Genomic DNA, 25,796 nt, shown 5'->3' with positions numbered 1-25,796 from the left:
AATCGTGAAAAGAAGCAATTATTATTTAACAGTTCTTAATTATTGGAACTTTGAGTAAAAGTCAAGGATGGACTGAGCTCCCCGCTCCATTGAGCTGGCCTCTTCATAGAAGTGTAGGGTAGAGGAATCATGGGGTAGGGAAATCGTGCATTGTATTAAATTACAAAATTACTTTACCTCTCACAGACATGGGGGTGGGGGGAAGAGAGTGGTTCAGACTACACTTAGTGGGGGAGAAGAGGCATCTGGTTCTACTCATGACAGTGGTAGCAGTTCTGATTCATAGTTTCTCAGTTTCCTGTTGCACTGATCTAACCCATTTACAGAACAGGAAGTGATGCAATTAGTCCTGTTGTAAGGATGTGAAAGGGATTGGAGTGCAGGAAATTGGCAGGATCTTCAGTGTTAACAGGAGCCACGGTGAGCCAGCAGTGACTCCAATGTTCTGGGGTATCTAGGCCCCCATGGGGATGGGTCCCTGACCATCTTTACAAACCTAATGGAGGGCTGGATGTACATAGAAGCATCTCCCTCTGCTGTACAAGAGAGTTCAGCACACACAGAACAGCATGGCAGAATATGTAGAGATGAGTAGGCAAATACATATGTGATCTCTAGTCCCTGAGAGATTGCTACCACAGTGCTCCTGTGAGTAGTCATGTGCCAACCTGTGTGGCCACAGAACCTTTCTGAGCAGTAGTTGGTAGCTGCGGGCATGTCCAATTCCCACAAGTCCAATGCTGCTCAGACTGGGGCATAAATTCCTCACTTTCTTCAGCTCCTCTGTAGTCTCCTGCCAGAGCAGTGAGACCCATACTCTCCTGCTAATAATTGGAGATATACCAATCTCCTAGAACTGGAAGGGACCTTGAAAGGTCATCGAGTCCAGCCCCCTGCCTTCACTAGCAGGACCAATTTTTGCCCCAGACCCTTAAGTGGCCCCCTCAAGGATTGAACTCACAACCCTGGGTTTAGCAGGGCAATGCTCAAACCACTGAGCTATCCCTCCCCCCACTAACTCTCCAAGCAGTTGTACATACATAGTTGTAAATTGTTTGCAATTCATGAGTGGTTTTCATAGTTGAGTGTCGGTAGGAAGTCTGTTTAATTGTTGTGCGCTTTCGTACATAGGACTGCTGTGTGTGGAGTTGAGCTCACCTCTTTGCAAACAGCTTTTCTGTCTCTCTAGGTTACTATGCAGCTCTATCCCATAGCATCTGACCTCTTCACAAATATTCATGACTTATCTTTGCAGCATCCCTGTGATGTAGGAAAGTATTATACCCATCTTGCACATGGGGAATATAGGCCCGAGAGATTAAGCCAAGGTCACACAGGAAAGCTTTGATATCCCTGCTATTCAAGTCCTTGGTTTCACTCAGCTCTGCTGATGGCCTTCAACCCCAATCCACAGCACCCGCTGCTATTCCAGTCCTCCTCAAGTAGAGCTGGCAGTTTTGCCAGGTCATGTGGTGGGGCACCCTCCCCTCGAGACAACTACAGGGTCATTGCATGCGAGATCTAGTCTGGTGTTAATGTTTGTTTCAAGAGTCAGCTTTGCACTGTGCTGAGGGGCCTGCTCATTGTCTGCAGCATAAATCCAATTAGAACAGTGGAAGGATGCAGTTAGTCCCTTGAGCCAGTAACAGCACATCCCAAAGGCCAGGGCCTGCAGCTTTTGGAGGATGTCTGCCTGTCTGAAGACAGACACTGGCTGTTAATGATTGTGGGAATGCCACTATCAACCCTGATTTCTGCAGGGCTGCTCGGAAGAGGGTTCAGAGGTGATGGGAGAGGAAGCTGCTGACTAAAGCCTTCCCTTGACTAAGAAATGTGTGTGTTTTCCATATGTGCTACCAGTGGTGAGAGCATTAGTGGAGACAGCTGCAGACCTTTTTAGCAGCATGTCCTCTAACCTGTGTATGCAATACCTATGCCACAGCTTACACTGCTTGTAGTACCTGTACAGGGGAATGCTTACAGATGGACCTAGAGTAGATGCTCCCATTCAGAAGAACCTGAGCCTGCTTGACTGGGAAGCGGTAGGTGTTTTGATTTCCAGGAATTACATGCTCAAGTGTCTATAGAATACTCATGCTGCTGGACAGTGTAAGTCTGCAAGTGGGATTCCCCAGGGCAGGCATAGAGTGGTGAGCTAGGAAGGAATGCATTGCTTTTCCAAGGAACCTGAAATGTTCCTGGGGAGCAGTTCTTTACCATATGGGATTTGCCTTCTTAGAAAGAAGCCAAAGCCTTTCCATGCACCTGGGCTTAGAGGTCGATTTGTTATGTTATATGTGCAGGAGCAAAGTAGTCTCCTGAGCTTCAGCAGGATCAGTGCTAGAGAAGATGTAAACCTGAAGAAATATGGCATGTCAGCCATTTAGATCTTGTTTTCCCTTCTGAGTGCTAGAGGGGCCGTCTGCAGTCCCCATTTCTGGTATGGTTCGCCCTTTGGCTGGCGTGTGAGTCACCTGACTTGTTCCACTGTGACCCCAGGCAGCAGAACGGTGCTCAGGACTGAGAGTGGGCTGAAAGAGGAGAAGCAGGAGGGGACCCCAGAGGCAGAGTTGAAATAATCAAGCTTAGAGTTTGGGTCTTGGAACAGGGTGTGGGATCAACCCCAATTCTCCCAGCTTCTCAGCAGCAGCTGGGCATCTGACTTCCTTTGTCAGCCTTCAGAGGAAGGCCCCCTTTAATCTCTTACAGGACCTGGCTCTTCTATGCTACTGTGTTTTGGCTGGGCAAGCCCTGGTTAAACACTTGGTGTCCACACAGACAGTGTTGCACAAGCTTTCCCACTGCTACTGTGATTGAACTTGCCCTGAGTAAGGCTCAGTGCTCTTATATCTTGCACAGTTGCAGCGCCAGTGTGCATGGGAAATGTCAGTTTTGTACCTAAGGAGATTTTCATGGCCCGTGCCTGAGTGCAAACACGCAGTGGTGGCAGTTCCTGACCTGGTGAGATGAGGAGCTGTTGTGTCTCCTGCTCCAATGTCAGGTGATCAGGTGCCAGGTGTGTGTCCTTTGGGATCCAGATGAAGGTGCTTTATTGCCACCGAATGAGGATTGGGAAACTGCCTTCCCCTCCTGGAAAAGTGAGTCATTGTGTGAGCAAACTCCTCCTGGCACAGTCACAAAGCCAAGGCCACAACAAGGGCTGAAGGGTTTCCTCCCTTGGCTACATGAGAGAGGGACGTGACTGTATTCTCCCCTTAATCACTACCCCAGCTTGGCAAGTGGGTTCCTGCCATCAATTTCTTGCCTCAACCCCAGCTCTAGATCCCATATCTGCTGTTACCAGACTGGCCCTATCTGGGAATCTGCTCTAGTCAATCAAAAATGATTGTGGGAAGCGCTGGATCTCTGCACAGCTCATGTGTTTCTTTGTGGATTTCAGGGGCTCCCTGTGTGGACAGTGTCCAGAAATTCCTACCAGGCCCAGTGGGTGTGGTAGGCTTGGGGAGCAGCCTCCAATCAGGCTGTGGGATGGGCAGCTGCCATTCTTGAACTGGAAGGTGTAACTGAAAGTGGCACGGGGGAGGTGGCTGGCTTTGTGGTGCTGTGGGGGTGGGGCGTGTGTTACAGGAACAGGCGGTGAATCGGCAGCCTCTTACTCAAGGCATTCTTGGAAGTGCTCTTGGTCTGAATTAGGAAACCTGCGTCTATTCAGGGACTAGGTGGTTTTTAAGCTAAAGCTTCTCTGCTGTGTTCTTTGTGTGACTTGTGGGCTGGGAAAATGCATCTGTTAGGGATGTGCCCAGGACTTGCATGTGCCCTGCTTAGCAGAGAGCAAGCAACTCTCTTACATCAGCTTCTGTCCAGCGAGTGGCCTGTCAGGCACCCTTCAGCCATAGCTTAATAGCACCTCTGGGCGCTCTTCTACCCTCCATCTTATAAACGCTGTGACGTGCCTGAGAACCAGGCCTGGGCTTGTGAACTACCTTCCTGGTTGCATGACACCAGACCCTAATTCCATTTATATCTGGCAGGGTGTGGGTTTCCCTGGGGCTTTAGGGTATGTTTCTCTTGTGACTAGAGTTGGAAGAATGAAGAGGAGCTCTCCAGTATCTTTGTTTGGGGACTGGGAGTCCCAGGAAATTGGATTGTGCTGTGCTATAAATAGGAGCAGTTTGAATTTACCCTCTGGTGATGTTCAAGGGAATGAGTTGGTGTGGTGATTTGTACCTGCCCTACTGGTAACAATCTTGTAGGAATTCACTGGCCAGAGCCAGCCAGTGCTATTGTTCAGAGTCTTCATGATGCCATCTCTTGCAGACTGCCCTCAGGACTGGGTAATGTAACTTACCAGCTCTCAGTCCAAGAGGTTTTTAGAGGTAACCCGCGGGGGGTGGAATTGGGCTTGTGCCCCCGCTACGGTATGTTTGGGTTTTTTTCTTGCCTGGTGGAGAAGGTCTGAAAGCCATTATAAGCTGCAGAGAAAAGGCAAGGCTGTCTGCACATATGCACCGATTCCATTCAAAGTTTGTAGAGAACTCAAATGAAAGTTACAGAACTTCCCAACCACAACAACCAGGAAAAAGTCTGAGAGGTAAAAGTGCTGGTGCTAAAGATGAGGGTGTTCTCTGCCAGGGTGTCTGCTGGTTACTTAACGAAACACAAAGACTTAGAGAAATTGGAGGGATGTTGTTCAAACCCTTTCATAACAGCTGACAGCAGTGACCTGGTTACCACAGTGCACGATGTTACCTTTAGATAGTAATGCACTGAGCCAGTTTCCCTTGCACTCACAAGCTACCTGCAGTTGAGAGATACGATAAGGGAGCTGCTCACTCCCACCTGTAGTAAGGAGAAACAGAAGTATAAAAATAACATGGGGTGAGGTCCAGAATGGCACTTAGTCCTGTTGCTGCCAGTGGAGTGGGCCTTTAGCTCCACGCAGGGAGGAACAGCCCATCAGTGCAGGCTTGGGGGCGGATGGCACTGCACAGAATATCACAGCATTAGTGCAATGCTGCATAGTCCTCTGTTTCAAGAGGGCAAATCTGCTAGGGCATGAGAGGGGCAGCATTAAGGATGATTGTTTTGTAGATGGACAGATTTTGGGTTGCATGTTGCTGTTCAGATGTGATATCTCTCCAGGGGAGCACTGAAATAGCCATGTTTCCAGAATATCTGTCTGTGTTGTGAGGGGAAATGGAAACTGAGTCAGGGTTGCTGTACAGATCTCCAGGGCCCAGGGGATCAAGAGCTCTCTTTCCAGTCACTGACGAGAACACTGCAGGCACATTTCTCCAAGGTATTTCCTGTGTGGCCTTTCTCTACTAGGTACTAGCCATTTAGGGTTATGTTGAAGTCGTCACTGTTAGAGCTGCTGTGTGCACTTTATTAGGCTTTAAAAATGATGGTGGTTACCCTTGGGAGTGTCACTGATGAGATCCACCTCAGGGCGCCAAGGCCACTTTGTCTCCCAGAGCACAGGAAGTAACAAGTGTAGAGAGCCAGAGGCAGGTGTAGCAGAGGACTGTGCCGGGCTCCGCAAGGCTAAGCTGTCCATAAGGAAGCGTCTCTGTTTCCTGACAGCTTGCTTTGTGTCATGACTACTTGCAATTCCTGTAAATCCAATAAAGCGTTTAAAAGAAATGAAAAACATTGAATAAAAGCAACTGTTGGAGGTTACCATGGTCACTTCCTTTGTCTGCCATATTTCCTTTCCCCTTCTTTTCCTGCAGGCCTCTGGCTGTACTTGGCAGGAAGCAGTCTGCCCTGCCTGACTCTGATTGGCTCTCCTAATTTTGGGTACAGGTCGGTTCATCGGGACCTGGAAGCTCAGGTTGCAATAGTGACAGAAAATCGTGACCTGCAGCAGCAGCTCCATCAGGTTGGTGGCAAATGTGAGGAGGTTTCATAGGGTGGGGAAGTGTCGGTGAGATGATTGCTTTAAAAATCTTCAACTACTATAACTTCAAACCTTCCCTAGCATAGGAGAACTTGAGGAACTGTCAGTTAAGTGACTATTGGTGAGCTGTTGGCTACAAGTGCCCACTTTTAGGAACTAGAGGCCATAACGAGAATGGACAGCTGAATTTGGCCCTGGAGACTAACCAAACACAGATGAGACATTCAGAGTAAAGCTACTTAGTCTCATACACGCTGCACATTCATGCCTTGCCTCCACGGTTTGGGCATCTGAGCTTGCAGAAATTGAATTCAGGTTCACTGAGTTGCTGACCTCTCACCTGTAAAGTGCTTTGGATCTTAATTGCTTTTATCAATCTACTTGCAACCAAAAGTGTCTCTAACCCCATGTAAATACTTATATAAACCCCACCCTGGCTGCCTTCAGATGACTTCCTTTTTCACAGGATTTGGGGGCTGGAGAAGGGAAGGGGATCTGCACTCAGCATCTCCTTTACAGTACGAGAATTTCTGTCCTCCTCTCAGGAAGAAGTGTGGTCCTGTTTTTAATCCTGACCATAGGCTCTTTTTCAGTGGTTTAAAGACCAGTATTCCGGTTTCGTGTATAGTCAGCTGTAAAGGGGTGGGCAGCTTCGGTTGTTTGGTATCTTCTTGTCTCCTCTCTTAGATAGTTTTCTCCAATCTAGTCCTGGAATTGGCATCACCCTGAATTCCTGTGATACCAAAGTGTTCAGCAGTGAAGCAAATTGGATCAGTGTGTGTGTTTCATGTGAAGTTTTGCAAAACACGTATTGGATTAAACTCAGGCCTGGCATAGGAAGGCTCAGCCTCCATAAAAATCAATGGGAATTGCATCTCTTACCCCAGAGCTGAATTTGGCCCACTGAGTCAGCCTCATATCTAATCCAGCAGGGTTCTCTGTGTCTTACTGGAAGAGTCACATGAATGTTTCACTTTATTTGGCCTGTATTTGTTTTTATCTGTAATGAGAAAAATCCGTGAAAATATTTTTGTAACAAAGGGGTTGTGTAAAGCTGAGAAGGATGATTGGAATGACCCAACAAAGCATTTTAGTGAAGTGCATATGGCTGAATCTCCCCAGTATACTAGAAGTGATCTGGAATTTGACCACCTTTTTCATTGCTGTTTGATCTTTGTGTGGAGACTGTTCTGTGCCGAGACGAAGTCTAAACAGAACCTCTAAGGAATCAGTCTCTCACTTCCTCTTTCCATCATACGCTGGTTGGTATGGTTGGAATAAGTGTTTAGAGACGTGCTGTTTTGTGAACTATATGCAAAGCTCTCAATGAAGACTTCATTTCCAATCTATGAACAATTGAGGGGTTTGGATCTTCCAGTATTGCGAACCCTAGCATTAAAAAAACATGAGAACCTAAACTGTATTTAAAATATCTTTGCCTTTTCTTTTTGAGCCTTTAATGTTCATGTGTTAATGCTTTTCTTCACAACCAAGAGGAAAGAAACTTATTTTTTAAAATGAAAGCTGAGATTTTTGCTAATTCCAAGGTGCAGCTTTAAGAGAAACAAATATTGTGAGCTGGTAGTACTGTTCTTCATTTGTGAAACTCCTCCCAGTGTGTAATTGAACAGTTCAGTGTGAATCATTTCTCTGTCATCTGCCTTGATTTGATGTGGGGACGCCCAGTTGGCATTATGGGAGATAAATCACGTGTCTCACATACGGTAACTAAGATCTTGCAGTCCTGTCTGTAAGTACGGCTAACAGAAAAAGCACAGCCTCTGGGGCTGCATAGTATTACATTACAGATTTGGATGGGGTGTCTGAGTCCCTTCTCTTCCCTACAAGAGGCTGTGCCAGTCTTGACCTGCCTTTTTTACTCTCAGTGCAGCATGGGATCACTCCCTGTTCTGACACCCCTGCAATGGGGGGAAAGCAGCAGGCTTTGTTTTGTTTTTATTTGGAACCTTTGTCACTTTTAGTTTGTTTCCTTTGCTGCTGATTTGTCAAATAACACATTAGACAAATAGTCTCCTGTTAGCACAGGGGCTGGTGATACAAATGCCTGACTAATGTACGCTCCTCAAACTACTGACCTTCGGGTACCAGTAAGGTGGGGGCTGCTGTGGAACTCAGTAGGACTACCCAGGCCTTTCATTACTGTAATCCTACACATTGTATCGTTTGAGATGTTTCCAGTGCAGATTCCTCTAGTCTGAAGGAAATTGGTGATACATTTTAATAACCACTCTCCACCTGTATTGTAATTGACAGCATGGACTAGAACCCACATTAAGCGCTTTGAAGCATTGTTGCCAAACATATGCAGCAGTCACTCCTCTCCGGCCATGTTTTTCAAACCAAAACAAGGACGGGGTTAGCCCAAGTAGGAGTCAAACTTCCACTTCAAAAAGGAATGCTGGAGATGATGCTGAGCAGTCCCAGATGGCTTTCTGGCTGCTGCAGTGAGTGAACCAAAGTAAATAATATTTTGTTACAAGTTTTGAATCTCAGTACAAATAACTGAACTGAAACTAGACTATTAGCATTAAGTAATTGACACCCTGTCTCTAACGGAGGGTTTATAGTGGGATTTGCAACACTCTTCATTTCTAAAAGCCGGCTCATTACTGCCGGAATCTTTTACATTCAGCCCTTTGTGTTTATTTCCCATAATTTGTGGTTCCTTTCCTGATGTGTCAAAATTCAGTGTGCTTACGGGCTGCCTCACAGGGAAAGATTTCTGTAATCTGTGGAGTAGAAATTCAGGTATTTTGCTACATCTGACAAAGGTACTGCTTCTTGTTTGCATGTAGAGTAAAACCAGAAGCCTTGCTAGTTTTGCAGAAAGAGCCACTTCTGTCTTTGATCAAACCACTGCTTTTCATGTGCTGTGTGAAATGTCTATTGTAACAGAGATGGTTCACTTCCTCTTCTAGTTGTATTGTTTATACTTTAAAGGCACTTAAGCATTTCTGGTAATTTAATTGAAATCATGACTGCATAATCATTTGAAAACTCAACACTAGAGCTGTGTCTAGGATGAGTTCTGCAAACCACTCTCTTGAGATTAAAGTCAGGTTTCCTTTTCAGGCAATTACAGCTAGGGGTTTGACTTATGTTATTCTTATAACTGTAGTTTAGTTACGTCATTGGGATAGCTGTAGGGCCTGATCCTGCAAAGCCACCCACCTTGGGCCCTCTGAGTTCCAATGTTCAGGTTCTGAGTATGTTTCTCCAGAATACGATGTGAATGTGGCTCTTCAGAATGCAGCTGTCAAGCCTCAGAATGTTGCTGCAGCAGTCATACCTCAGGGGCAGTTGCCATGTGACATTCTGCATGCTCACAGCTCAGTGGCTGGCTACTTGTCTACAATTCATATCACATGGAGGGGCAGGCTGGGTTCTTAGCCCCTGATGTGTGTTCAGCCCTGTGAGAGAAGAGTGATATGCCTCTCTGGCCAGGCAAAAGTTATGACTGTAGGTGCACCAAATCTGGCTAGGGTGGTGGATGATGTGAGGGCACGATGGTGAAACTGGCTTTTGGGATTTTGTCTTGTAGGAGCAGGAGCAGCTTTATCTCAAATCAGGCATCGTGTCGTCGTCTACATTTGAACAGCCAACCCGTTATGTAAAGCTGTGGGTGAAGCTGGTAACGCCTCTGATTAAGAACTTCTTTTGAAAGGAGCAAGGATCCTCCTCTGGGTGAGTCTGAAGTTGTTTAGCTCCAGGAAGAACTAAAGCTGAGTTGATTGCACTTATTAATGCAGCGGGAAGAATCAGCCCAATGCTTCCCTTGCACGGGGAAGGTTTTCAGTGCAGTGGGAAGCTCTTTCCTGAGGGCCTATATTCGATTTCCATTTGAGTGGGTTATATCTCCAATGCATGTTGTAGTCTAGCAGTAACTAAGGATCCTTTTCAGAAGGGGGAGGCAGGAGTCCAAGTTATCCCCATGCATTGATAAGACTTTCTCTTCTGAAATGTATCTCTTGCAATGGGGACTCATCCTAGGGTCAGGCCTAGATCTTACCCTGGCCAGCCAATGGGAGACAGTGTGGGAAAATCTCAGCTGCTCTATGCTTTCCTGCCTGAGTTGGGATTAAAGAGGGGAAAAAGTCAGCATTACCTCTGGCTTTTGCTTTCTAAGGATGAGGTTTCCTCTAAAATGCCTTTATCACATGAATGTTTGCTGACACAAGGCCATCTGCTGTCTTTCCTCCTGTGGCAGTGGACTCACCCGTTAATCCCCTAGATTTGGTGAAGATGCTGACTCAGACTTTAACTTTCGCCAATTTTCATTCCCAAGAGCCTTAGTGCTGGAGCATGTGTGTGTGTTTTCTGGTCCTTTACCTTCACTCAACCCTCTGGTTCTGGGAGCCCAGCTTGCTTGTTCTGGGTAAGTGCCAGCCACCTGCCACATCAGGGTAACTGGTTCTAAACTTCCTCTGTATCCAGGGATTGAAGAACCCGCACTACTGAGGCCTCATAAATGGCCAGGTCAGCCCTGGACCACCAGCAGCCTGGCAGTTGCCTATTGCCATAAGCATTCCTTCACAGCTCTCCCCTCTCGGCTAAAGTCAGTGTTGACACTTGAAATAGAAGATGCTGAAGCACTGGGGTTTTATCATTTTGTCTTCAGGCAGTTGAGTGCTGCTAGCAGATGATAAATAATAAACTACTCCATACAAAAAGGAGAGAGGGGTTGGGTTCTTCTGGGTGGTCAGCCCCTAACTAGCAGTGGCAGCAGTGGCATGAAGGCGAACCAGAATCCTTTATGCTCCAAACAGCTGCACCATGGGAGCTTGCTCCTGCTTCTGCCACAATGGTTCCCCTCGGGGGTGAGAGGGGAGTTAGCTTTCATGGTCCCTGCACACAGTACCAGCCGTGAGGGGCCTCCTATCCACTGGTGACAGGCCTGCGAACACAAACCGCTTGCCACTCCTAGTGCTTTGGAGAGCACCATTTCTCATGAGTCTTGTAACGACTCTGGCTGTATTTCAAAGGCTGGCTGTAGTGTGTGGCCTTCTGAGAGCACAGGGACAGATAGACATCACATCCTAGAAACAGAAGGACATGTGCTTTCTGACTGACTTCCCACCCAGCTAGAAAAATGGGTAGTAAACAGGAAGCATGGCCAGAGTGTATTCTTTATGCAGCCCTGTGGGGCAGGTGCTGGTAGGCTTAGTAGCAGATGCTTAAAGGTTGATCGGGGTGACCTGTGTGCACATTTCCAGTGTTGAAGTGCAGGCTAGCACGGAGGCTGTGACGGTACCTGGGCTCTCTTCCTGGCTCTGTTTCTCCTTCCCCCTTTTGTCTGGTCTGTTTACTTTGGAAGCTCTTTGGGGAAGGGACTGGAACTCCAGCACATGGCCCAGTGGGGCCCTGCCTACATATGAGCACTGAACAGGCACTAAGCGCTGAGGAATCCAGATGGCCACATACAAACTTGGGGTGTCTTCACTACTAAACGTTAAAGCACTTTAACGTGGCTGTGTAGTCACGGCACCAGTGCTGTGAGCACTGTAAAACCCCCACCCCCACGAGGGGAGTAGCTCCCAGCATTGGTGCACTGTCTACACTGCCACTTTACAGCACTGAGAGGGGTGTCTTTTCACTCCCCAAGGAAGAAAGTTTCAGCGCTGTAATGTGGTGGTGTAGACAAGGCCTTTACTTTGGCTTCCTTCTCCTCTTCAGTGCTGGCACAAAGTGCTTTACTGTAACCTGCCTTGTGGAGTTCCCCATGGCTGGCACCTCTCTGATGTGTATTGTGACGCCAATTGTTTTATCCACCTGAGCACTAACACCATCCTTTCATGAGCACTAACACCATCATTTCATGTTTCTTTTATTGTCACTATTAAAATACTTTGGGGCAGACCAAAAGCTGGGTGGAGTTTGACTAATGGGATTAGTGTTGAGCAGGGTGGTACTTTAGCATGTGGAACAAGTGCTTTGCTTAGGCAGTAAAAGTTTAAACCTGTAAGAGCAAAGCAACAGCAGCAAGAATCCACTTAGCTGGCTTCTCTTTTGTCTTCAGATTGAAGGTCCAGACGTAGGTGGGGCCTCGCATGCGAGTCTTGTAGACCGGGCACTCGTAGACGTTCTTGGTGTCCATACGGTCCACAGGGATGGCTCTGATGAAGATGACTGGCATCGAGGGCGTTAACTCCTTCAGCCGAGCGTCTGTGATGACACCACTAGGAATGTCCCACCGAGCACCTGCAGTGTTATGGCTTAGTCAGTATACCAGCTGCCAGGGGGCGTTTTCAGTCAGAAGGTTCTATTTGCTGTATCTGCTGGGGGGAGAGTTCTCCTAGAAGCATGGTTAAGGGTCAGCTGGAGGACCAAAGGGCTGTACTGAAGTAGCCTGGGCTTAGTCACCCCTAACACTATTACTAGAGTCAATTCTGTCCTTACTCTTCCTCCCCCAGTGCCCATGGCAGGGGGCACTGAACAGCTTGGGGAAGAATGGAAAATATGGAAACTCTCCCATAGCATCTGCTGGGCATGGACCTAAGCTTGACAGTACAGTGATCCTGCCAGGGCCTCATCCCTCTGTGTTTATTAGTTGTAAGGGACCTCAAACTAAAGCTGAGAGAACATTCCCTTCTCACTTAGACTTCCTGCGTCCAGTCATAGCTTCCTTATTTATACAGGAGACCCAAATACCATCAGCTGTCTCTGCTCTGAGATTCACGTGTAGTTGTCTTAATTTCCAAAATAAATCAATACTAATGTTTGTCTGTTAGATGAGGCTGCCCTCTGCTGGCATGTTTCTGACAATGACGCACAATAAAGGCAGCTGCTACCCAAACTGAACCTGGCTGCTCTATTAATGGATTCTGTTATTGCAAAATAAATGAGAGCTGGCTCTAGTTCACACTACGCTCCTGCAGTGCTGATAAGCATGACATCAGTTAGTCCTTGACTACTGCTTGGGGAAGACTAATTGCTACTTCTGACAGTAATGAGTGCATAAGCACTAACTAGGTAACTAGCGAGCTGTAGGCTACCTTAAAGTTTAGCAGGGACACACTGGGTATTAAGCTGCAGGAAAGATCAGCACTCAGATCGCACAGTGTCAGGTAAAGTGGAAGCTCTGAGTAGAGCTCACAGGTGGGGTGGAATCATTGTTGCAGCAAAAAAGTACAGGGTCAGAATAGGGCTTGGAGATTAGAAAGATGCACAGTGTAAACCTTGCTAGAAACTGCTGCCTCAAACCAAGCCAATTCAGGAGCAAGGGGGAAGGGCCTGGCTCACTTATTGTAGGGCAGGACAGTAAAGGCTGAGATGGTAGGATGGTTGTGGAGAAAATTAGTACAGGGTGCAGGAGATTAACATTCAACTTTCAAAAATGTTTCTGAGGAGCAAAAACTGTACAAAGTCAGATTGCATAGCATTTACCTTCAAGAAGAGGGGAGGGATAGCTCAGTGGTTTGAGCATTGGCCTGCTAAACCCAGGGTTGTGAGTTCAATCCTTGAGGGGGCGATTTGGGGATTTAGTTGGGGATTTTCCTGCTTTGAGCAGGGGGTGGGACTAATGACCTCCCAAGGTCCCTTCCAACCCTGATATCCTATGATTCTAAGTGTGTGCTGGGCTAATTGTTCAGGTGTGGCTCTGCCAAAAAGAGGTGGTCCTGTACCTTCCATGAACAGCCCATGCACATAGGAGCCTTCTCGGGGTGGAGCCGTCATATCCTCCCGGTTTTTCTTGGTCACTTCCACTGAAAGACACATCTTGTCAAGTGGCCATTCATTCTTTCTAGCCATAGACTGCATGATAGCTGTGAGAAAAGACTGGGGATTAAAGAAGCCTGCCAGCCACACTGTTGTGGGTAGTGCAAAGTCAGTCGTCCAGGCCTCTAGTTCCTGAAAAATAAAGCAGCAGCAGCTTAAAACCAAGTACACAGGCTGTGGTGCATCTGTTGAACTGGTGGAGTGATACATTGGACTTGTTACTGCATTTTGGGAGAACTGTCTTTACAGCCCCTCTTTGATTTAAGACCCCCATCTTCATCGGATTGCGATTTCAGGGGGGACAAGTTGTGAAAGTAATGGCACGTGGCAGACAGAGAAACACCTGGAGTAAGTTTCCAAAGAACAACCCTGTCTCAGCAGAGCCCCTCTTGGGTCTGCGATGCTGCAGGTGGACAGGGTAGTCACCAGGGAGAGGGCACCAAGCTGAGACTCTTTGGAAAAACTAAGGCTTTGTCTTCAGTGGGGTTTTGCATCAATTGCAGCCATTGCTGCTGATGCACCACTGCAAACCTCAAGTGCAGGTGAAGAAGGTTGTGCTTTGCACCAGAAAAGCAGCTGTCATGAGCTACCTTTTGGGGTTTATACTGATGCAGCTCCATTAAGCGGCTGGACATTAAATGCTGGAATCAGGGCAAGTTTATAATGAAGATTACAGATTTAGAATGAGGGTACTTGCCCTTTACTGTTTGGTTCGCCTTCGGCACCTCCCACCCTGGTTTGTAATGCCAACTGTGTGCTTAAGAGAACAGAGCCACACTCCACCTTCCCTGCTTCTTCGAAAGCCCTGAATTCCAGGCACGAATTGAGGCAAGAGAGACTTGCCATCTCTTTAGACCCTCAGTTTCAGCACTGAAAGATGAAGATGTAGCCCTGGCTCCTAAGTTCACGTAGCCCTTCTCACTTCAGCACTGTGCTTTCAAGCCATGGTGAGCTCAGCAGCCCAGGTTCTTGCAAAGCAAGCTAGATTTTCTGGGCTTTTGAGAAGTGTTTGAGCTCAGATGCTCTTTTTAGTACATAATTTAGATCCTTGCAAGCAATGCAAAGCACCTTCACATGCCTAGCCCTGGCCAGACAGCAATATTTGTTCCATGAGCAACAGTTTGAAGAGATCTTTGGCCCACAAAGGACCATGAAGAGAGGCTGGAGGTGTAGCAGACTCACCCGGACCCGAAGCAGGAGGTCAGCATACCAGGCTCCCAAGCCAAGTAAGGAGGGGTAGGCCCGGTTTGTCCAGAAGTCGGGCACATTATCATAGAAGAGAGCATTAGACAATTCCTCCATGTCTGTTGTGATTGTCAGCTCCCCCTTTGAAAGAAAAAGAACCGTGGTGTAGTTAAGCAAGAACTGGCCCATTGTGTTGGAACCTCCTTTGAGAGCAAAGCTCTAGCCAAGCTGGCACACTGCCTATCAGTCACAAGGGGCTCAGCGCCTGTTTCTGGAGTTGTGAACATTATAGCTTGGTTTACTGACAGGGAGCAGGGCCTATTTTTGAAAAATAGGGCATTTCCCATCATTCCCGGGTCTGTCTTTAGTCTTCTCCAACAGAGAGGGCCCCATCCCTTACACTGGGGGCTCTACAGCGAGTCCAAGGGAGTTCCAATTCCTGTTAGAGATTTCTCCCCCGATAAGAATTTGCAGGGACACAGAGCAGCTTTTTTCAAAACAAGCCAGCATTTTAGGCAACTGGGTCATAGCCTTTGAGTCCTTAGGTCAGCACTGAAAAGCCACATGTAAGACAAGCTAACTCAGCAGAAGCAACTGCCCCGTCATCCCATGGCCTCTGCAATCCAGCTCAGTCTCCCTCAATGTAGGTGTTTGTACCTTTGTGCACATGCACCCGTTCACTCAGCTTTTAGGCTGCAGCAAACCTGCAGGCTTCGCAATGAAGGAAAGAGTAGTGTTGGCTGCCTTACAATGACTCTGTAGTTAGAATGTATGTTGTAGTGGGTGGCAGAAGAAGAGAAACTCGTAGTAATCCAGCAGCTCACATTACCAAACCTGAACTGAACATTTAGTTCCACTGACTTTGTTTGTAAAGGCTGGTATATTGAAAAAACCCAAACACGCACACAACCCAGCAACATTACCTAAGTTACTACCATGGTGTAAAACAGTATCGATGTCACACACCTTCAGCCCCAAATTTAACTCTTTCAAAGAGCGTCTCATTTCATTTGTCAAGATGTTCATTCTTTCACATTCCTGAAAGGCCACCACGACATAGGGGGTCTTCTCTGCTGCTTTAGCCATGATTTCCAGCATATTAAATGGCTCGGGTAGCTTTTCAATGATTTCATCTAGGACTTGCTTGACCTGTAATATGTAACACCAGCAAACATCTTTAGCAAGGGAACAAATTCCATGTACAGAGCTTGGACAGGTCATGGAAAATGTCATTCTTCCATTGATTTAACATTTTCAGTCTCCTGAAAGAATTTATCACTAACCTTTAATAGCCTAGAATTAAACTGGCCAATGAACTTGGTCTGTAGAGTCCCCCAGAGCCTTAGAATCAAGAGAGAGCAAACTGGGCAAGACTGGACTTGCCCCTGAACAGGCTGGCGCTCAAAACCATCAAGGGTTGAAGTGGCTCCTGTTCCATTAAGTAATGAAGCTGGTGCTGCTCCCGTGACTCGGAGGATGAGTGGCATGGTACAGCAAGAACCCAGCACAATACGCCTTTCAGCTCACCCAGGGGAATGGCTGCAATACCCACTGCCTGATTAGGATACAGCCCACTCTGTGACCATATGCTTTGCGTGGATGTACGTGCCACATACCTGTTTATTGGCAGCCAAAGGGATATGAGCAGAGGTCAACAAAGAAGTGGAATGCAGCCTTAAAGACAGAGGGTTCTGGGGAAGATTAGTTTTAGCAGCTGCCTGCGTTTCATTTTTATGGTTACAAATTTCACCTGCTTATAATCAGCCCATAAATACTCTCTGCCACCTACCTCAAAGTACAGTAACTGAGCAAACTCTCCACATCACTAGTAATATTAATTATTTTACAGGTGCAGTGCTAGAATCATAGAATTGTAGGACTGGAATGGACCTGGAGAGGTCTTCCAGTCCCATCTCTTGCACTCCAGGCAGGACTAAGTATTACCTAGACTATCTGGTGTTTGTCTAACCTGCTCTTAAAAATCTCTAGTGATGGAGTCCACAACCTCGCTAGGCAATTTAGTCCAGTGCTTAACCACCCTGACAGGAAATTTTTCCTAATGTCCAACCTAAACCTCCCCTGCTACAATTTAAGCCCATTGCTTCTTGTCCTATCCTGAGAGGTTAAGAACAACAATTTTTCTCCCTCCTCCTTGTAACAACCTTTTATGTACTTGAAAGCTGTTATCATGTCCCCCCTCCCGCCCCGTTGTCTCTTCTCCAGACTAAACAAACCCAGTTTTTTCAGTCTTCCCTCAGAGGTCATGTTTTCTAAATCTGTAATCATTTTTGTTGCTCTTCCCTGGACTTTCTCCAATTTGTCCATATCTTTCCTGAAATGTGGTGCCCAGAACTGGACACAAAATACTCCAGTTGAGGCCTAATCAGCATGGAGTAGAGCGGGAGAATTACTTCTCGTGTCTTGCTTACAACTCTCCTGCTAGTACATCCCAGAAAGATGTTCGCTTTTTTTTGCAACAGTGTTACATTGTTGACTCGTATTTGGCTTGTGATCCACTATGACCCCAGATCCCATTCCTCAGTGCTCCTTCCTAGGCAGTCGTTTCCCATTTTGTATGTGTGCAACTGATTGTTCCTTCCTAAGTGGAGCACTTTGCATTTGTCCTTCTGGAATTTCATCCTGTTTATTTCAGACCATTTCTCCCTGCAGGACCCCACTTGATATGCCCTTCCCGCTAGTACAACTCCGGATCTAAAGCACAGGGTGAATAATGTGCTTTGGGAACTCTTTGGTTCCCGCAGCGGTGAGGGCGAGCAGCTCCCAGGTGCTTTAGGGCTCTTGCAAAGCTGAGTGCAGGACCTGACAGGAAGTGGCTGCCAACCAGTGCAGCTGGAGGAGGAGGAGGAGGTGTAGCTTTGAAAAAAGGAAGCCAGAGAGATTAACCATTTCCTCTCTCCTGCCCTACTGAATAATGCAGGAGGCTGCAACTCTCTGAAACCCTAAGCAGGAGTGCCCCTGTTCAGTTACTGTGCTAGTCCATGGTAGCAGTGGGAAGGAGAGCTTGGTCAGGAGCACTGAGGCACAAATATGCTTAAGAGACTGTTGGAGGTTCTTTCACTGGCGGGAGATGAAGCTATTACAGGACGGAGCCTCCTCTTAGTTGGTGTGTTTGTTTCTTCATGAACAAACTAGGGGCCGTAGCAGATTAATTCCTGGTTAGTACTAAAGGACAGAAACTTTTCCTACCTTTTCCTCTCGGGACACACCCGTCCCTCCTCCAGCATCAGACTCCTTAGGCTGCATTTCCAGAACTGTACGGAAAAGTTTTTCAGACGTGACAGTGAGGAAGCCAATTTCGGCATTGGGGTGGAGCCCGTAAAGGTATGGGCTCTCTGGGGGGAGGTTCTCATCAATGTACTCATGATAACCCTAAAAGACAGGGCAGATAGCAAACACTGAGTGACTAGACCCCTACTCCTGGACAAGGCATTTAAGACCTTTGGGCTCATCTAACTCCACTCCGTCATGGAATAGGTGTCTTTGGTGTTCCCGCCTGGAGAATATCTAAACCATCTCTCACTTTCCCACTGAGGGACCTACTGCCCTCCCTCACTAAGAAGTTTTTACTCATGTCCTTCAGCTTTGTCCTGGTTTATTACTGAACTGCTTTTTCTTGTCCTGCCACTCTCCCCCTGGGAATCTCTTCAGGTTTCCATGGACTCTCCCCAGTGTCTCTTTATGTCATCTTTACGGGGTTCTTTCCAGGTTTTGCAAGGCGGTGCTCTTATCACACATACATCCCCAAGAGAGCCACAGCCTTTTGACAGCTGCAGTGAACTGTGGAACTGTCACCCCATAGAAGAGAAGAGCCTTTCTCACCTTGTAATCTGAGTTGGGTGGAACTAAAAACCCTGGAGCCAAGGTCATTTCTCCCTCCAGCATCTCCACCCGGATGTATTCGCTCAGGTAAGTTCTACACAACCTGCGATCCCAGTCATCTGTGATGTGTCCCCCATACATAATTTCACCAAAGAGATAGCGGAGATCGTCCCATGGAACCTAGAAAAGATGCTGACTCAGTGCAAAGTGATTTCTATAGAATTTTCTAAAAAGTCCCAGACAGCAGCAGGAAGCTTCACATGTCAAGTTAGCTTTGCTGTGCCCTCACCATGCGAGGAGTGAGCCCTTGGAGTCAGTCACACATGAGCAGTTCAGCATCAGCATCGGGGGGCGGGGAGGGGAAGAGCAGCTTGGAGCCTGTCACTTTCTTGACCATGTTCACTGGGGATTTCACCCCTTTCCCAGCACAAAGACAGCCCCCCCCAGGGTGGTGGATGAGCCTTGCCTCTAGATCATGTCTCTCTTCATCCCAACTGAATTTAATTAAGCTTTTGCCACTTCCATAAGGCCAGGAGCAAGGAGCGTGCTTAGGGTTACCATCCGTCCATATTTCCCTGGACATGTCCAGCTTTTTTGTCTTTAAATAGCCATCCGGGAGGAATTGGTAATAAGGTTAAAAGGTCCAGGACTGTTCCCCCTCCCTTCCCTGCCCCTCCCCTCCCCTTTCCCCCATGCAGAGTGCGGTGCGGCACGGCTGATTGGGCAGCTGGGCCTGATTGAGTCGCTCCCATTGGCCTCCAGCAGCCAGAGCCCCCCTCTGCTCCCCCCCCAGCACTCTGCGGGGGCGGGGCTGTGCGCTCCCGTGTTTTGCCTCCACCTGGAGCCAGCGGCTGGAGCCGTGTGGTGGTAAGGGGAGTCTCAGGGGCAGTCAGGAAGCAGGAGGGGTTGGATGGGTCGGGAGTTCTGGGGGTCCTGTCTGGGGGTGGGTGTGTGGAGAGGGATCGGAGCAGTCAGGGGACAGGGCAGGTTGGATGGGTCAGGAGTTCTGGGGGAGGGGGCAGGGAGTGGTTGGATGGGGCATGGGAGTTCTGGGGGTCCTGTCAGGGGCAGGGGTGTGGATAAGGGTTTGGACAGGTAGGGGGTGTGGCCTTGGGGGTCAGTTAGGGGAAGGGGTTCCAGGAGGGGGCAGTCAGGGGACCAGGAGCGGGGGGGGGTGTTGGAGGTTCTGAGGGGGGCAGGAAGTGGGAGGGAGTGGATGGGGCGGGCTCTCCCCCTGTTCCTCTTTTTTGATTGTTGAAATATGGTAACCCTAAGCATGCGCCTCCCCTGGCTTGGGATCTGTGGTTTCATTGCTGGGGGAGGTTTTGCCTTCCAGCTAGATGTGCTCAAATTTCAAAGGAAAACACTGAAAGGGGGGAGGGATAGTTCAGTGGTTTGAGCATTGGCCTGCTACAACCCAGGGTGGTGAGTTCAATCCTCGAGGGGGCCACTTAGGGATTGGGGGCAAAAATCTGTCTGGGGATGGGTCCTGCTTTGAGCAGGGGGTGGGACTAGATGACCTCCTGAGGTCCCTCCCAACCCTGAGAGTCTGTGATTCTAAGGCGGCTGGACAATGTGAGCACACCCTGCTGCTGCCTGAACTGATTTGCTAAATGTCCATCTTCCACTCATGTAGGGCCCGTCGCTGGATTCACACCCAGCCTGCTGCCATCCCAGCACACCACCCCTGCAGGCTTAGGGCCACATTAGATCTCTGTTTTCAGACAGAGGCTGCCCCCACTACTCACTGAGGGTGAGTTGCAGTTCACCTTGAAAGGTTCCCCTGGTTTTGCTATGCCCCAGCCCAGGGACATACAGCTCACACATCAGCCAGCTGCTGTTCTAGTGGGGCAGCAGCAGAGGGATCCTCCCCCAAAACCTGTGGAGCCCCCGACAGCCTTCTTCAGTCCAAAGGCTGTTGGAGCCCTGTGCTTCCACATGCTCCTCCCCACCCAGGAATCACAGAATCACAGAGTATCAGGGTGGGAAGGGACCTCAGGAGGTATCTAGTCCCACCCCCTGCTCAAAGCAGGACCAATCCCCAACTAAATCATCCCAGCCAGGGCTTTGTCAAGCCTGACCTTAAAAACCTCTAAGGAAGGAGGCTGGGAGAGGGCCACAAAGGGGAGGTCTAAGCAGTGCCCTGCGTTTCCCCTGTAGTGCTGCTTTTTGTAACCTGGGGACAATCACTCTGACTTGCTGATGTTAAACAAGCACGTTCTAACCTTGACATTAGCCTCCAGGTAATTATACAGCACATTGATGGATATAGTCAGATCTCCATTGTTGAAAGGATAAGACCGATTCCAGCCCTGTGCACCAAACTTACGCCTTTCAGCTACCACTGCGTGAAAGTAGCAGAGCGCAAACAAGATGCACTTGAATTCAATTTCTTTGGTGCACATTTCTAAAGTATCCTAAAGCAGAAGAAAGAGGAAAAGAACATGCTTGCATGCAGAAGCGGAAATGTCCCCAATGGGTGTCTGAATATAAAAAACAACTTCTCACAACTAGCCAGCAAAGACGGAGCTGAACCTTCTTTACCACAAAGTGCATGTAGGTATCTTAGCTTACGCACGCTCTCAATAGCTCACGTGTAGTCTCAGCAACGTTCACTGCTGCTTGCCCAGAATTTACTCATAGTACATTGAAATGTGTGAGAGGGAAACTCTTGGCCTTGTCCACACACCTTAGGCCTGGTCTACACGAGGCGAGGGGGGGAGGAGGAGTCGATGTAAGATACGCAACTTCAGCTACGAGAATAGTGTAGCTGAAGTCGACGTATCTTAGTTCGACTTACCTCCCGTCCTCATGGCATGGGATTGACGGCCGCGGCTCCCCTGTCGACTCTGCTTCCGCCTCTCGCCCTGGTGGAGTTCCAGAGTCGACGGGGAGCACGTTCGGGGATCAATTTATCACGTCTAGACGAGACACAATAAATCGATCGATCACTACCTGCCGATCCGGCGGGTAGTGTGGATGTACCCTTAATGTGATGTGTTTATAATCTGATGAGAAATGACCTTAATTCTAACTGTCTGCTCATTTTAAACTTTAGCACTCTATCAGTGAGTTAAAAATAACCCAAAATGTCGATAATAGTAATCACTACTACAGCTACTGGTCACATGGCTCTGTAAAAGGTTAGTTGTGGTGCTTCAGAAGCAGGCAGTAGAGGTGTATTTTGATCAGGCTTCTTCCTAGAACTGTATTATCTGTATTGTCTCTGATACTTATGCACACCAGGATGACCTACAATTCGTAATTTCAGAAGCTCATCTTTTGCACCAGGCCCAACAATGCTTAGATGTAGGAAAAAAGCATATGCTGAGCTCTGTTAATAAATTGGAGACCTCATCTGTGGTGAAGGGCCCTTCCCTGCACTTAGTACCTGTGTCTTTGAGGGCCAAGGGCAGTAGGGCCCTTAAAAAGCTTCACCTGGTGGAAAGATTCTACCAGTTCTGGAACTGGTTGTGGAACATTCTAAGGGTACACACCATAGCATGCTGCAATTTTCCATTATTTACTGGCAGAGAAGAAATGACTTGCAATGACAGAGTACAGTATATTAGCCTACAAATAGAAACTTGCAGCCGGTCAAAACACACAGCTGCAGTAGAGTGCTTCTATAATCAGACAGGTTTGGCATGACTTCACCTCTTAACATCCCCATCGCTAGCAGCTTTACATTTAATTATTTTTTAATATTGCTGAACAGGACTGTAAGGATTACAAATTTACCCTGTCCCTAGTAAAATCTTATGTTATGAGAACACTGACAGGAACACCCGGAGATCTTTAGTGGCCATAACAAAGGTACTTTTTCCACTACAATGCAGAAAGCGCACAAAAACCTTTGAAAAAGCCCTGTAATTAATGGCAATGTGGTGATGCCTTTATGTAGGGCTTCAGTATGAACTAGTGCACTGAAAAGAACAGAGCTAAGAGGAGTCAGACTAGATGACTTAGGGGTAAACTATGAATCTAGACACTAAGAAATCCATTTCCTAGGCAGGCTGCACTCTCTCTCCTGGGGAGAAAAGCCCGAAAAGAGAGAGGCCTTACAACTTCTAATAAAGAGCTGTGACTGCAGAAAAAAGTATAAAACAACAACAAAACAAACCCAACCAGCTTAAAAAAAAAAATCCTGTCATCTGAATACCTGAGTAAAGAGATCCAGTGCTTTGTGCAAGTTGGCATGCATGCCAGTCGGTGGCTCATTGGTAATTTTAATGGCATTTTCCAGGAGTCCTTGAGGAATAATATGCGCATCTGGAGTGGGAGCAGGTTCCGCACTCATAAACACCCTGTAATCCTCATGGCTGCCAATGCTGTATCTCTCAACCTTCTTATCCAGTGTGCTCAGCCACTTTGAAACCAGGTGGATATTCTGCAACACACACAATTTGACTTTACTTCTTGCTCCCGAAGTTGAATCCCGTACAGCCGAAGTCCCTCACAGTGCTAGGTGGGAAGTGCTGTGCTGGAGCAGGTGATGCTATTCACACCTCCTAGGCCTAGCAGCCCTGAGTTGTTCACTGTCGTTTCATTGGGATGTGATACACTGACAAGGCCCCATGTTTCCTCTGGTGACTTAATCACTTGTTTAGATTTGATGCAGGTCAGTGGAAGCTGCCCACCAAATACTGTAGTCAGTCTCCTAGGATTTGTACCCATCATCATCTTTTAACATTTGGATTAATAGACTGGAAGGCCAGAAGAGACCATGAGCAGCATCCAGTCTGTACTCCCACATAACACAGGCCACAACTTCTGGTTGACGTAGAGCAGTGGCTCTCAACCTTTCCAGACGACTGGCCCCATTTCAGGAGTCTGATTTGTCTTGCGTAGCCCAAGTCTCACCTTACTTAAAAACGACTTGCTTACAAAAATACAAGCGTCACAGTGCACTATTACTGAAAAATTGCTTATTTTCTCCTTTGTACCATATCATTCTAAAATAAATCAACTGGAATATAAATATTGTACTTACATTTCAGTGTACAGTACACAGAACAGTATACACAAGTCATTGTATGAAATTTTAGTTTGTACTGACTTTGCTAGTGCTTTTTGTGTAGCCTGTTGCAAAACTGGACAAATATCTAGATGAGGAGATGTACTCCTGGAAGATCTCTGCGTAGCCCCATGGGTACGTATACCCCAGTTGAGAACCACTGATGTAGAGCACCTCTTTAGAAAGAAATCAAGCCTTGGTTTAAAGCTTCCTAAGTAATGGTGTATTCACCAGTGTTCTTCACTGAAACATTAGAAGTCCTTTACTAAATGATATACAGCACATGTTTCATCCAGCACTGTGCTGCTATATCAGCTGGATGTCTAGCCATTCTCCTAGGCCCTGAATGCACTGCCTACCGCCACAGTAGTCTTAGCTTCTGCTGGCCCGTGGGAGTTAAAGATCAGATGCAGCAAATCATGCTGGGTAGCTGGTGATGAGATAGAAAGGTGATGTACTCCAGAATCTAACCAATTAGGAAGTTGGGTAACATGATCGCTAACAGCATTCAATTCAGACAAGCACGAGGTAATGCATTTAGGAAAGAACAGTTCACCTTGAGAGGAGAGGCAGGACTTTTCAATAACATGTGCATTATGTAGAACTCTTTGCACTGACATTGAGAATTTCTGAATGTATAATGGGCTGCTCTAAATACTATTAGATTACTATAGACACAACAAAGGTATAGCAGAGAACCAACAATGCAATGGTGCTTCTCATACCTGAAGAATGACCCAGTGTCCTTCAACAGCAGCCACATCCAGAGCATTTTCTGCCACAACTTCCTGTCCTTGCCCTAGAGACACATTATGGATTTTTCCATTGTCAATGGTAAAACCCAGCTTTCTTCCTGGGGGAAAAAATCCACAGGAATACATTAAATAAATAAATAAAAATCTGAAAATTGCATACAATGTCTACTCTTTATTGAGAACGTTTTCCATGACTACCATGCTACAGACCCTACGGTTAGTGAAGGGAAATATTGATTTACCCAGTGCCTCTACGTCTTTCAGTGGGTCAACCCCTGGAGAGAGGATAAAGAATATTGCAGTGGATGGGCTGCTCTCTTCATATGATTTAGAAAATTCAACACTTCTGCCTTCTACAAACTTACTTCCCATCTTCTCTTCCACAAAGTTTCTGTGAAAAAGAAATTGATGCACAGTTAGTCCCAGACTTTTTACAAATAACTTGCAGGACTGGCCATGTGTTTCTACAGTTGGCCTCGAATGCAGCTCAGAGCATAGGTTTTAAGTACTGTATGAAAACTGAAAATGTTCCTACAATGGCTCAGTAGGTGTTAAGGGCAGGGAGTGGAGCTGCAAACCAAAATAATGCACAAAAATTTAATCCGAGCAAGGAAATCCCAGAGAAGAGCTGATGACAGAAAAACTGGATCACACAGCATGCCTGGAGCACTTCTAAGGAAAGTCTCTGGGCCAGATTTACACCATTGTCACCTTGAATCTTTAGCTTGTGTAACCTGCACACCTCCTGGGAGTGGTGTTCTGTCCCATCTAGTGGCACCAAGACCACTTAGTGAGAGAGAGATGAAGGAGTCGGCTCTATTTAACTCATGCTGTAGAGGCTGCTGTACTAAGCTCCAGAGACCCCAGGTTTGATGCCACCCCCACCCCCCCAACAACCGGGGTCTGTCAGTTACACTTGCACAGGCAAGAGAGTTCCCATCCCCACCATAAAAAGCGGCAGCTCCACACCTCCAATGACTTTATACATCCTGTCAGTCTGCCCCTCAGCATTGCCATCTGCCAGGGCAGCCTGGGACAAACAGGCAGCTTCACCCCCCGAGAGTGTTGTTCTAGTTGAACAACTGCAGCAAGTCTGCTCTAGATACACAGCGGGGCTGGAGTGGGAAGCCCTAGCAATTGCAGTGGGCATAGAGGAGGTCTCTGCAGTTAGAGCTGGCTGCAGACAGGATGAAGCTGAGGTGTTGGGGTACATGGCACATGTTCAGGACCACCACTGGCGCTGGTGTGGCCTGGGTGCCAGAAGCTGGATGTCTCTGGGGACGTGTCCCACAGGACATGCTGGCTCTTCACAAGGGCACTAACAACCATAACCCCCCTTTTTAAAACACCCTTTTGGAACCCTTTTACCATGCGACAGGCCACATGCCGTCAGCTCTGTGCC

General features: G+C 47.4%; 2 protein-coding genes across 8 annotated transcripts in view; one reads left to right on the top strand and one right to left on the bottom strand.

Annotated features, from left to right (window-relative positions):
* The window catches only part of PGS1 (phosphatidylglycerophosphate synthase 1), a 29,398-nt gene extending 17,363 nt beyond the window's left edge, over positions 1 to 12,035 (top strand). Inside the window, exons 8-10 of the mRNA XM_044982059.1 lie at positions 5,694 to 5,842; positions 9,423 to 9,565; positions 11,898 to 12,035. Of these exons, the coding sequence (XP_044837994.1) occupies positions 5,694 to 5,842; positions 9,423 to 9,542 (269 nt within the window). The 3' untranslated portion in view covers positions 9,543 to 9,565; positions 11,898 to 12,035. The remainder of the gene's footprint in view (positions 1 to 5,693; positions 5,843 to 9,422; positions 9,566 to 11,897) is intronic.
* DNAH17 (dynein axonemal heavy chain 17) overlaps positions 11,691 to 25,796 on the bottom strand; it is a 104,968-nt gene continuing 90,862 nt past the window's right edge. For 6 of the 7 annotated variants that reach the window (XM_044982048.1, XM_044982043.1, XM_044982044.1 and 3 more), the window contains 10 exons: positions 24,637 to 24,785; positions 24,365 to 24,492; positions 22,785 to 23,012; positions 20,848 to 21,039; positions 18,623 to 18,802; positions 17,990 to 18,172; positions 15,749 to 15,931; positions 14,780 to 14,923; positions 13,504 to 13,729; positions 11,691 to 12,079 (listed from right to left, as the gene is read on the bottom strand). In XM_044982048.1, the coding sequence (XP_044837983.1) occupies positions 11,832 to 12,079; positions 13,504 to 13,729; positions 14,780 to 14,923; positions 15,749 to 15,931; positions 17,990 to 18,172; positions 18,623 to 18,802; positions 20,848 to 21,039; positions 22,785 to 23,012; positions 24,365 to 24,492; positions 24,637 to 24,785 (1,861 nt within the window). In that variant the 3' untranslated portion in view covers positions 11,691 to 11,831. Of the gene's footprint in view, positions 12,080 to 13,503; positions 13,730 to 14,779; positions 14,924 to 15,748; positions 15,932 to 17,989; positions 18,173 to 18,622; positions 18,803 to 20,847; positions 21,040 to 22,784; positions 23,013 to 24,358; positions 24,493 to 24,636; positions 24,786 to 25,796 lie in introns of those variants that run through there. The other variant, XM_044982049.1, reaches the window with a different exon arrangement.

Source organism: Mauremys mutica, chromosome 12, assembly GCF_020497125.1.
Source record: "Mauremys mutica isolate MM-2020 ecotype Southern chromosome 12, ASM2049712v1, whole genome shotgun sequence".
NCBI lineage: Eukaryota > Metazoa > Chordata > Testudines > Geoemydidae > Mauremys > Mauremys mutica.
The sequence above is the reverse complement of the archived record's forward strand: the minus strand, read 5'-3'. Positions and strand labels throughout refer to the sequence as shown.